Raw genomic sequence first — 12,935 nt, 5'->3', positions numbered from 1 at the left:
TTGAAGTTGTGTTCTTTTTTTTTTTTTTTTGGATAAAACATTAAAATACAGTCAGAATAGTTCAATACTTCCTTATAAATGGTTTTTCTTTATTCTGTTTAAAATATACAGACCGTTAATTTCATTGAATGTTGACTCAGTTCTTACGTTTCATTCTTCAGCCAAAATTTTATTTAAAGGAGAATCAATATTTGTAAAAGCATCTTTTAGCCTACGTAAGTAGTTAGTACTAGGAATGAGATTTTTTTTTTTTTCCATTCAAGTTTTTTTTTTTTTTTTTGGGATGGGGGCTCGCTTTTTCACCCAGGCTGGAGTGCAGTGGCGCCATCTTGGCTAACTGCAACCTCTGCCTCCTAGGTTCAAGTGATCCTCCTACCTCAGCCTCCTGAGTGGCTGAGAGTACAAGTGTATGCCACCAACCCGGCTAATTTTTTTGTACTTTTAGTAGAGACGGGGTTTCACCATGTTGGCCAGGCTGGTCTCCAACTCCTGACCTCAAGTGATCCGCCCACTTCGGCCTCCCAAAGTGTTAGGATTACAGGTATGAGCCATCACACCCAGCCTCAAGTTTTTTTTAAAAAAGCAGTATATGTAAAGATCAGTTCTACTTTGTGAGTGATAGTGAATCACAAAGCTCATTTGTGGTTTATAAGCCAGATGAGAAGGGCTTACCCACTAGGCAAATGACTTCCTCCTACACATTACCAGCCTCACATATTCATACTGTGGCAGAATTGAAAGTTTCTACATGATAGTAGAAATTGCAGTTTTTAAATTCACAAATATCAAGGATCTCTATTTGTACTTGTAGTTACAGTTACTAGAATCATTTCGTTTACATGATAATAAATTTCATGCCCGTTACTTCTCACAAGATTTTTTATTGGAAAAAACTCCGCTTTAAGTCTCAGGCCCCAATTTTTTTTAACCTCCACCCTTTAAAAAAAAAAAAAAAGTCTCGGCTGGGCGCGGTGGCTCAAGCCTGTAGTCCCAGCACTTTGGAAGGCCAAGACGGGCGGATCACGAGGTCAGGAGATCGAGACCATCCTGGCTGACATGGTGAAACCCCGTCTCTACTAAAAAATACAAAAAACTAGCCGGGCGAGGTGGCAGCGCCTGTAGTCCCAGCTACTCCGGAGGCTGAGGCAGAAGAATGGCATAAACCCGGGAGGCAGAGCTTGCAATGAGCTGAGATCCAGCCACTGCACTCCAGCCTGGGTGACAGAGCCAGACTCTGTCTCAAAAAAAAAAAGTCTCACTATCTGTTGCATATTGCAGTTGATGTTATTAAGACTATATCCTAGGGAATAACTCGCATTATTTTAAAACAAATTTTGGCAGAATCTTCGTTAACATATAAAAGAATTTTAAATGCTGTGGAAGAGAATTTTGAATTAATAAATTATTTCTGGGATAAAAATTAGTGGTCCATCTCAACTACTGGTTAAGTCTCCTTTATTCTAAAGAGCATATATATTTAAACAAATTATAGGTCAGTTATTCAGGAAAATTGATTTAACATTTCTGTATATTTTACATTTTACTCTTGTTTTTAGTCAGTGTTTCCTTCATGTATTTCTGAACATTATCAGTATAGGCTTTGTACCAATGAAAGTGTTTTAGGTTTTTGTGGGTTTGCATTATTACTTCTGATTCAAAATATTCAGCAAAATAATTTGTTCTTTTAATGGCTCTGTTTGCTTTAGAAATGAACTAATCATAAAATGTGAGATAATAATAGTGGAAGGCTATTTCAGGGAACTTCTGTTAAACCATTGTTTTCAGTTCATTTTTATGAAATGATTGGTCTAATGCATTATTTGTGTTTGGGCTGTTTTGTGGAATACAAGAAGAAATTTTAATAGTTATTAAGTATAAGGTGGTTTGTGTATGGTACATGACTCGGCAAATACCTGTTATGCAGCTTGAATTTGTTGGGGGTCTGCAGGTAGTTACTGGGTCATGTATTCTATATAGAAACTATTATGTCGGTTTGCTGGTAGAGGAAGAATTGTTATCTTTCAAAATACGAATTATAGGCCCTTGATGTTTCTAAATAATATTTTTGTTGTTTTTTTGTTTTTAAATATTTCTTAATAGTATGTGGTGGTTAATATTTTCCTTAAACTTAGATAACCTTTAATTTGCTTATATAGACAAGATTTATCTTAATTGGGTAATTGAGTATTCAGCTTAAACACGGTTCAACCTGGTGGGCTATAGTTAAATTCTGGAGACACAGTGGGCATTTCAGGCTCAAGCTGTAGAAATTACTTAGGTTTGTCAAGTGGCAACAAGTTTATTTTCTTGGAAAGCTGTATACCTAGACCCCAGACTAGACAGTAGTTGAATTATTAACTCAGTTTAATAATTTTCCAAGTTTGTTGACTTCTCTGACACTAGCATTTCCAAAGCAGTTATATTTATTTTTTAAAGCTTTTCTAGATATGGGTAGTTCTAAAAATGTGTAGATTAGATTGAATGTATGGATAGTTGGTACCCAAAAAAGATTGAAAAGAGAGGGAAAAAACTACCAAAATGTGTAGCTCTAGTGGGATGCAGGAAAATACGTAAAGTACAGAATAAAAAACAAGAGAATGGCATAATTCTTTGTGGAAGGACAGGAGGAGAAAACTCTCTAGAACTCTCCAGGAAGTCAAGAATTTGTCTTGGATTTAAAGAAATTCATAATATAATCCTGTGTATATCTTTATAACTTAAGTGTCACATACTAACTTCATTTCAAAATGTTGAAATTAAAGTTTGTGACTGTCGCCCAGGCTGGAGCGCAATGGTGCAATCTCAGCTTACTGCAACCTCACCTTCCAAGTTCAAGGCATCCTCCCACCTCAGCCTCCCAAGTAGCTGGGACTACAGGTGTGCATCACCACGCTCAGCTAATTTTTGTATTTTTTGTAGAGAAGGGTTTCACCACATTGCTCCGGCTGGTCTCAAACTCCCGAGCTCAAGCGATCTGCCTGCCTGGGCATCCTAAAGTCCTGGGATTACAAGTGTGAGCCACTGTGCCTGGTGTGGCTTTTCTTAAGAATTACAGAATTTTTATATTAATCGGTTCTTAATACATGTTTCACCTAGAATATAATGCCAATACATCCCTTTTTTTCTTTGCTAGTATGACATCTTAGAAGAATTTTCAGCTATACTCCCTGTGAAGTCTTCTGATAATAGTGTTCTTTATAGATATCTGTTGATTTTAGTAGAAATTTTAAAAGTTAAGAATTCTAAAAAGTAGACAATTATACTTCTACCTCAAGGAAATGGGGATAAGGAAACAGTGGGAAAGGAAGCAGTAATGAAATAGCTATTTCATATATTGTACAGCATTGTTAATGTGGGTGTTGTCTAAAAGTGTATAGGTTAGATTAAGTATAGGAAGGCTTGGTACCTTAAAGAAGATTGATGGGACGAGAAGGAAAAAAAAAGCTACAGTACCTGTGAGATTTACTTAGAGCACCTTCTCTAGGGGAAAAAACCCAATTATATTGTTGTATTTAACAACTTAAAATAATTTAGTAGGTTGTTTAGGCTAGGTTGGTCTTTCTTGTACCATTTTATAAAATGGGATTTAGCCTTACTGGATTTTTTAAATTTTGATATATTCTAAACAAAGTTTCATATACCATTAAAATATGCTAGAGATAAACAGTATTATATATGTATGTGGTTTTGATATTTTTTCTTTGTCTTTTTCAGAGTGCTGCTGCTACGGCTGCTACCTTAGCACTTCCTGCAGGTGTGACTCCTGTTCAGCAGATACTAACAAATTCAGGTAATTAGGAATGATGGAACCATTTTAAAATGTAATTCAGAAAATGGTACTATCTAGCCCTTAGGTTTTGTCGTCTTTGAAAGATGGAAAATACTAATATTTCTTTTACCATTTGGTTTACGTTATTAAAATAACTTTGAGGGCTGTAATACATACAACTGTAATCGTTGAGGATACAGTAAAGAAGATGAAAATTGTACTTGAACCTTTGATCTGTGCATGATAACCCTTTTATTGAAGTATGATTATATAAAAATGCTTACTTAGTTTTTTATTAAACACATTTACCATGCCAAGTGAGTATTAAACTTATTTGAACTTGTGATATCAAAGTAATTCCTAGAGCATATTAAGAGCAAATTTATTGTATGCTATTATTATACATAGTATCTCTTCATTGACAAAAGACCAATGTCTAGCTCATGTGTTTTGGGCATATTAGTACTTGAAAAATTTATTTACATGGATTTTAAGTATCCCCTGTAATCTTGATTATATAGTTATTATTTATTTTGTATTCTGTGTATGTATGTTATTTTTGTTACTGTAAATTTGTGAAATTAGGGGTTATCTTGCTACATATTTAATAAGATGTAATTTGCTTTTTAATCAATTCAAGATTCTGGGTTATCTAAAGGAACATATTGGAATTTGATTCTGTGTGAATTGTATGACGATGATAACTGGTTAGCGAACTTTTATTGCTTTTACCAATTTTGAAGCAAAGTTCTGTGGTACTTTGGTTCAAGATATTAAATGAACTGTTAAGCTTTTGTTCCTTTAAAGCTTTAAAAATGAACAGCTCCCAAAGTGTCTGATCTTACTGCTCTTTCTTTTTTGTTGTTGTTGTTATTTTATTGTGTATTTATTTATTTATTTAATTTTTATTTTTTTTATTATACTTTAAGTTCTAGGGTACATGTGCATAACATGCAGGTTTGTTACATATGTATACTTGTGCCATGTTGACTCCTAAGGTTAGCAAAGATAATGTAAGCTTTAGTCAAGTCTCATAATCTGTTGTTAAAACCTTGTTGGAAATAGCTGAATGAGGATGTAAATATAAAAAATAAAACATTTTAAGGAATGTATTTGAACATGGTGAGAAGTCAGAGAAGGGGAGGATTATGCATACTGTGTATGAATGATAGTCTTTAATAAAATTGTTAGTTTTCTTGATAATTTCTTGTGCCTTTGGTGGTATGAAATTAAATATGAATTCATTTCTTTTGAGATGGTCACTGCTAAAATGATAACTTGGAATGCATGTTTTTTGCTTTAGGCCAGCTTCTTCAGGTGGTCAGAGCAGCCAATGGTGCCCAGTATATCTTTCAGCCTCAGCAGTCAGTGGTTCTACAACAACAGGTGATACCACAGATGCAGCCTGGTGGAGTACAAGCTCCTGTTATACAGCAGGTAAAATAATCTTCTATTATGATCAGTATGGGGTTCTGTTTTCTTCTCTATGTATTCCCTGGGTACTTTCCCTCTCCTTATATGCACAAAAGACTCTTCTTCAGTGCTGTACACCCAGTTGTTTCTAATTTCTCCTGTATACAGCTTAACTTAGATTCAACATGTATTAAACATGTATTAAAAAATTGCTGTTGTCTCTGCCCATCCTTCATCATCCCCTCAAAGGTGGCAGCACTCTCCTTCCAGCCTTCTAAGCTGTTCATTCGGCCTTTATTCAATAAGCAGTTACTGAGTCTCGGGCTATTTATAAGGGTCATGAGATTTAGGAGTGAATGAGACAGACATGACTCTAGTTTTATGATGCTTACTCTGTTTTCTGGATCTGGGTGTGTAGAATCCTCCCTTTTCCTTACCTCTAATATCCAAGGTATCAAGCCCTATTAATTTTTGTTAATAGTTTTCTTTTCTTTTCTTTTCTTTTCTTTTTTTTTTTTTTTGAGACGGAGTCTTGCTCTTTCACTTAGGCTGGAGCGCAGTGGCGCAATCTCGGCTCACTGCAACATCTGCCTCCTGGGTTCACGCCATTCTCCTGCCTCAGCCTCCCAAGTAGCTAGGACTACAGGTGCCCACCACCACGCCCGGCTAATTTTTTGTATTTTTAGTAGAGACGGGGTTTCACCATGTTAGTCAGGATGGTCTCGATTTCCTGACCTTGTGATCTACCCGCCTTGGCCTCCCAAAGTGCTGGGATTACAGGCGTGAGCCACCGCACCCAGCTTTTTTTTTTTCTTAAACTGCAGTTTTGCCATGGTTGCAGTCCTTTAATATGTTTGACACTGTTTTTTTTCTCAGCCTCTTTTTTCATTTCCTTAGTTCATAGTGTCCATAATTTGTTAGTAAATACTGTGTTGTCTCCTTAATGGTTTCTCTGCCTCTCATCTTGTGCCCTCCTAACCTGGCTGTTTTATAGTCATCTTTCTTTATTTTTTTTTGAGACGGAGTGTTGCTCTGTCGCCTAAGCTGGAGTGCAATGGTACAATCTCAGCTTACTACAACTTCTGTCTCCTGGGTTCAAGTGATTCTTCTGCTTAGCCTTCTGAGTAGCTGGGATTACAGGCACGCACTACTGCACCCAGCTAAATTTTGTATTTTTAATAGAGATGGAGTTGCGCCATGTTGGCTAGGCTGGCCTTGAACTCCTGACTTCAGGTGATCCGCCCGCTTTGGCCTCCCAAAGTGCTGGGATTATGGGCATGAGCCACTGCGCCTGGCCTATCTTTCTAAAAATCTTAAAACCATTTAACAGCTTTTTATTGCCTACTGAGAAAAGCCTAAACAACTCAACATGGTTGATAAGATCTTTTTGTGGATCTTGTTTCTTTGAACTCTGCAGGTTTATTTCTTGCCATGCTCCCAGGTATTTTCTTAGCTGCATTTACATCAAAATAAACACTTGGATCTACTTGTGTTACATTCTTGTGCTGTGAGCACTAAAATGAAAGAGAAATGGTTATTTTCTTGAGGAACTTATGTACTTTATTTGTTTATGTGTCTGTCTCTTTTTTAAATGTCACTAAAATAGTATGACGATAGAGACAAGATCAGATCAGTAATATTAATCCAGTTTATTTACATCTTTCCAAAATTATGTACTGCTTTCACTTCTGGGTTTCACTTGATGTTACACATCTCTTAAGAATGCCGTCTGGCAACTCCCTGCACATCCCCTAAACAAATAGAAAAACCTGGCTAATCTCCTTAAAGCAGCGGTCCCCCAGCTTTTTGACACCAGGGACTGGTTTTGCGGAAGGCAGTTTTTCCACGTATTGGGCAGCAGGGATGGGTTCAGGGTGAAACTTTTAATTCAGACCATCAGGCATAAGGAGTGCACAACCTCCATCCTTGCATGTGCAGTTCACAGTAGGGTTCCTGCTCCTATGAGAATCTCATGCTGCCGCTGATCTGACAGGAGGCAGAGTTCAGGTGGTAATGCTGGCTCATCCACCACTTACCTTCTGCTGTGCAGCCAGGTTTCTAACGGGTTGGGGACCGCTGCTTTTAAGCACAAACAGAAACTCAAATATTATTTACTAATAATATAAGTAATATTTTATCATGCTTTATCCCCCAAGTTGGATTTGGTACACTCTCTTGTGTTCCCATAATACCATGTCATATTTGTACTATGTCTTGTCTCTTTTTGAGTTGTTAGTGCTTTGTCTATTTTACCATTTTTTTGGTCTTTTGTACTGTTACACCATGTGTAAGCATTTTAAAGGAAATTCTGTCTTATTTTTGCATTCCTTCAACCTAATGGCAAGTAATAAGCATGCAGTCTTCCTCCTTTATTGTAATACGTATAGTATGTATAGTTAATATTTGTTAGTGTATGTTTTTTTAAGCTGTGGCTTACTTTAGAATCTTAGATGCAGAACCTGGAAAGGAACTTCAGAAATCTGATCTAGTGGTTTTTAGAAAAATAATTAGCTTTTATCTCACACTGAATCAGAATATTAGTGGTATGACCAAGGTATCAGTACTTTTTAAGCTGCCAGGTGGTTCTTATTTGCAGCCAGGGTTGAGAACCATTAATCCTAGTCTGACGGTGAAATGGCAGAGGCCAAGAGGAGTTAAATGATTTGCTTCTGCTGTATTTATGTCTGACTTTAGACAAAAGTAGAGCCAGGTTGGCCAGGCACAGTGGCTCATGCCTGTAATCCCAGTACTTTGGGAGGCGGGCGGATCACGAGGTCACTAGTTTGAGACCAGCCTGACCAATATGGTAAAACCCCTTCTCTACTAAAAATACGTAATTAGCTGGGCATGGTGGCACGCACCTGTAGTCCCAGCTACTCAGGAGGCTGAGACAGGAGAATTGCTTGAACCCAGGAGGCAGGAGTTGCAGTGAGCTGAGATTGCACCATTGCAGTCCAGCTTGGGTGACAAAACGAGACTCCATCTAAAAAAAAAAAAAAAGGTAGACCCAGGTTTTCAGATTCTCAGTCCAGTGTTCTTCGTGTGAAGGCAGTGTATAAAACTCTTGGCCTGGTATCTGGCATATACATAGTATGTGCTCAGTGAATGAAGCAGTTATCTTTAGAAAATCCTTATTTTCCAGAAATTTGATAAAGTAGAAATTTAGTGGGTCACCACACAAGTTAAACATTGCTTTTGTACTTTGGTAGTTTTAACTGTGTGTGAAATATGGCCATTCTGGTGATTCTTCAGCATTTGTTCCTATTTCTGTGTACTGTACTTGATCCTCTTAACTAGTTACTGTTACGTGGTTTTCTTTTGCTTTAGGTACTGGCTCCTCTTCCTGGAGGGATTTCACCACAGACAGGTGTCATCATCCAGCCTCAGCAAATCTTATTTACAGGAAATAAGACTCAAGTTATACCTACGACAGTGGCAGCACCTACACCAGCCCAAGCACAGATAACTGCGACTGGCCAGCAGCAACCACAGGCCCAGCCTGCTCAAACACAAGCTCCATTGGTCTTACAAGTTGATGGAACTGGGGATACATCGTCTGAAGAAGATGAAGATGAAGAAGAAGACTATGATGATGATGAGGAGGAAGACAAAGAGAAAGATGGAGCTGAAGATGGGCAGGTGGAAGAAGTAAGTTTCTAGTAAAATACTTACAATGATAATCTACTTGATTATTTCGATTTTTAGTTGGTGCAAAACTGATAAATTATATCCTATTTTTTCAGAGACTGTTAGGTGCTGTACGATGTAAGATTTTAAAGATAAAGTTAGATTGATTTAACTTTAGTAAGGTTTTTATATTCTGGCTATATTTATCTTCATAAAATGTAACTATTTCATATAGCTGGTAATAAATTATAACAAATTAAATTGTATTAAAGTGTAGTAAAGAGTACAGGTAATTCTAACTCTGGCTTACGCATTTATAATGTGGCTTAAACATAAGACATTGGTAGATAAATAGATGTGGTTAATCTTTTGCTTCAGTAATTTAAAAAGCATGGCAACATATGGGGAGAGAGCAAACTCAAGAATCAAATGTCACAAATGTATTAAATATTTAAAACCTTTTGGTCCATGTTCTGTACCACTTCCTTAAAAACCTATGTACCCTTAATGTCTGTGTTCTTCTAGAAGCATATAAGTATGCCTTTGTTTTCCTCACTATTCCAGCTTAGTTACTAGGTTCCAAAAACTATTTGTCCCACCACAGTTTTCATTTTAATTGCCTTCGTTAGCCTAAAATGCAGTATTCTTGTTTCTTAGTACAAAGTTCTTCTAAATTAAGTAATTTTTTTCCCTAAAGAAAACATAGTTTATTATTGAATATTGAATAGACACAAATGAATAGAAATATTTCAAGATAAAAATCATCCTGGTGCCCACCATCTGGTTAAAATAAAATTCCATTATTTAAAGCACCTTGGGTGCCTCTCCCTAATCCCATATTCTTTCCTAGGCCATCAGAGTACCTTTGCTCATACATTTGTGTTGGTTATTAATTGCTTTTATATTTTACCATATATATTTATATTCCTAAATAGCTTATTGTTTAGTTTTGCATGTTTATAACATAAGTGAAGTAATTACGTATTCTGCAAGTTGGTTTTTTTCCCTCAAAATAATATTCCTGAGGTTTATCCAAGTTGTTGCGTATAGCTATAATTATTTTCATTGCTGAATATACCATAATTTTATTTATCAATTTTTCTAATCCAGTGGACATCAGGATTGTTTCTAATTGTTTACTGTTACAAACAGTTATAAAATATTGTAGTGTATGTCTTCTGGGGACACAAATGCAAGAGGTTCTCTAAATTTTATACCTAAACATTGAACTTCTGGCTCCTAAGGCATGCACTTCTGCAACTTTACAATAAAATGCCAAATCACTTCTGCCATTCGGTACATAATTGTGCAGATGTCCATACCGCCTTATCAATACTTGATAGTGTCAGGCTTCCTAATTTTTGCTGGTCTGGTAGGTAGAAAATAGTATTTCATTTTGGTTTTAGTTAGCATTTCCTCACTTAGGAGTTTTAGCCTCTTTTTGTATATTTATTTGATACTGTGTTTTGTGTGGAAGTGCTTGTTGAAGTCTCTTGCCCATATTCCCCCCTAAATTCTTTATATTTGAATGCTACTCTAAGTAACATGTTTTATTACCTTTTCCAGTTGTTTATTGGTAGTATGGAAATATGTAGAGCATTTAATATTCATCCTTGAACCAGCCACCTTCCTAATGTCTTTTGTTAGTCCTCATAATGTATCTGTAGATTCTTTTATATCTTCTGTGTAGACATTCACATATATGAAGAATGGCAGTTTTTTGTGGCTTGTTGGCTACGCCTTCCAGAACAATATTGATTAGAAATGGTGATAGCAGGCACCGTTCTCTTCTTCTGAAAATAAAAATTAATCTTTTCCATGCTTCACTGTTAAGTTTAATGTTCATTGTGGGGTTTTTTTTTTTAATGGATATCTTCATCAGGTTAAGTATATTTCCTTCTTTGCATTGCTTTGTTTTTTAAACTATAAGCGGATGTTGTGTTTGATTAAACAGTTTTTCTGCGATGATTGATTGTACAATTTCTCACTGTAATGTTGTTTATATGAATTTCATTAATTGATTTTCTGTTTGTAAACCAATCTTGTATTCCTGGGGTAGTGTAACTTGATCATTTTATGTTTCTCTTTTTATCAATTACTGAATTCATTTTGTTGGGGACCTTTTTGTAGATACTTATGAGTGATAGATACTGTCTGTGATTTTCTGTTCTCATTCTCTTGCGAGGTTTTCAGGTTACATTAGCTTTATAAAATGAATTTGGGGACATGTTTCCTCTATTTTGAACTCTTTTTTTTTTTCAAAGATTGTATTTTATTCTTCTGTTGATATTTGTTAAAACATGCCACTACAGATACCTGGGTCTAGTAATCTCATGCCCTTCAAGTATTTTGTTTCCATTTGAGACCTTTTGATGAATTATGTTTTCTAGGACTCTGTATATTTATCTAAATTTTCAAGTTGATTAACATAAAGTGAATCATGATACTGTCTTTTTGATGCCAGAATCCTTTGTTATCTTCATTCCTAATATAATTATTGTGCCATCTCTTTTTTTCCTGTTCAGTCTTGTCAGGGGTGTGTAGATTTCATCAGTGTTTTCAAAGACTAAACTTTCAGCTTTATTCTCTCTAATGTGTTTTTCCCATTCTATTCTTTTCTATTCTATTCTGACTTAACTGTTTTGTTTGTAAAGAATATGATCTGTGTGATGTGTGAATCCTTTGAAATTGCTTGAGACTTGCTTGATTTGGTCAGTTTTTGGGTTTTGGTTTTTGTATATGCTTTGAAAAGAATGTGTTTTCGGCACCTGTTTGGTACTTGTATGTGTCTGTTAGACTTACATTTTTACACTGGCAGTAGGTTTGCTCAGATGCTCTTTGTGTATCCTTGATATTTTTTGTGTGCTTGATCCTTTCTTTTCTTTTTTTTTTTTTTGAGATGGAGTCTTGCTCTGTCGCCCAGCCTGGAGCGCAGTGGCATGATCTCGGCTCACTGCAGGCTCTGCCCCCCGGATTCATGCTATTCTCCTGCCTCTGCCTCCCGAGTAGCTGGGACTATAGGTGCCTGCCACTTCATCCCACTAATTTTTTGTATTTTTAGTAGAGACGGGGTTTCACCGTGTTAGCCAGGATGGTCTCGATTTCCTGACCTTGTGATCCACCCACCTCGGCCTCTCAAAGTGCTGAGATTACAGGTGTGAGCCACCAGGCCCGGCCACTTGATCCATTTTTTACTACTGAGTGAGATATGTTCATGTCTCCTACTATGGTAGTTGATAAGTTTCTTCTTGTTTTTCTGCCATTTTTCCTTTTTATATTTTGAGCCTTAAAACAGGTGCATGTAAGTTTCACATTCATTGTTTTTTTCTCAGTGAATTGAACCATTTATGATCATATGTCTTAATTTATTGCTAGTAATTTTTTTGTTAACCATAAAGTCTGTTTGTGTAATACTAATAGAGCTGTACCAGCTTTGTTGTGGTTAGAATTTGCCAGGTACAGCTTTTTTCATTCTTTTGCTTTTCAAACATTTTGGATCTGTAAACTTTAGGTTTATCTTTTTAGGGTAGAATATTGCTATTTATGCTATTTGTTGCAAAACTTTTATGTCAGCCAAGACTGTTCAGTAGGGACAGAATAGTCGTCAACAAATTATGCTTGGACAATTAGATATCCACATGCAAAAGAGTTAAGTTGGACCCCTACGGCATACCATATACAAAAATTAACTCAAAGTGGATTAGGGACCCATATCTAAGAGCTGAAATTATAAAACTCTTAGAAGAAAACATAGGGGTAAATCTCCATAGCTTTGGCAACGGTTTCTTTTTTTCTTTCTTTTTTTTTTTTTTTTTTTGAGAAAGGGTTTCCCCCTTTTACTCAGGCTGGAGTACAAGTGATGCGATCTCGGCTCACTGCAAGCTCCACCTCCCGGGTTCACGCCATTCTCCTCCCTCAGCCTCCTGAGTAGCTGGGACTACAGGTGCCTGCCACCATGCCCGGCTAATTTTTTGTATTTTTTTTTTTTTAGTAGAGACGGAGTTTCACCATGTTAGCCAGGGTGGTCTCTATCTCCTGACCTCGTAATCCACCCACCTCGGCCTCCCAAAGTACTGGGATTTACAGGCATGAGCCACCGCGCCCAGCTGCTGGCAACAGTTTCTTA

At 36.6% G+C, this 12,935-nt stretch overlaps 1 protein-coding gene across 1 annotated transcript in view; it reads left to right on the top strand.

The window, feature by feature from the left end:
* GTF2A1 (general transcription factor IIA subunit 1) overlaps positions 1 to 12,935 on the top strand; it is a 47,127-nt gene that overhangs the window by 20,958 nt on the left and 13,234 nt on the right. Inside the window, exons 5-7 of the mRNA XM_017873849.1 lie at positions 3,715 to 3,790; positions 5,073 to 5,206; positions 8,510 to 8,830. Of these exons, the coding sequence (XP_017729338.1) occupies positions 3,715 to 3,790; positions 5,073 to 5,206; positions 8,510 to 8,830 (531 nt within the window). The remainder of the gene's footprint in view (positions 1 to 3,714; positions 3,791 to 5,072; positions 5,207 to 8,509; positions 8,831 to 12,935) is intronic.

Source organism: Rhinopithecus bieti, unplaced genomic scaffold, assembly GCF_001698545.2.
Source record: "Rhinopithecus bieti isolate Rb0 unplaced genomic scaffold, ASM169854v2 scaffold_6782, whole genome shotgun sequence".
In the NCBI taxonomy this organism is placed as follows: Eukaryota; Metazoa; Chordata; class Mammalia; order Primates; family Cercopithecidae; genus Rhinopithecus; species Rhinopithecus bieti.
This window is presented reverse-complemented; position numbering and strand designations above follow the sequence as displayed.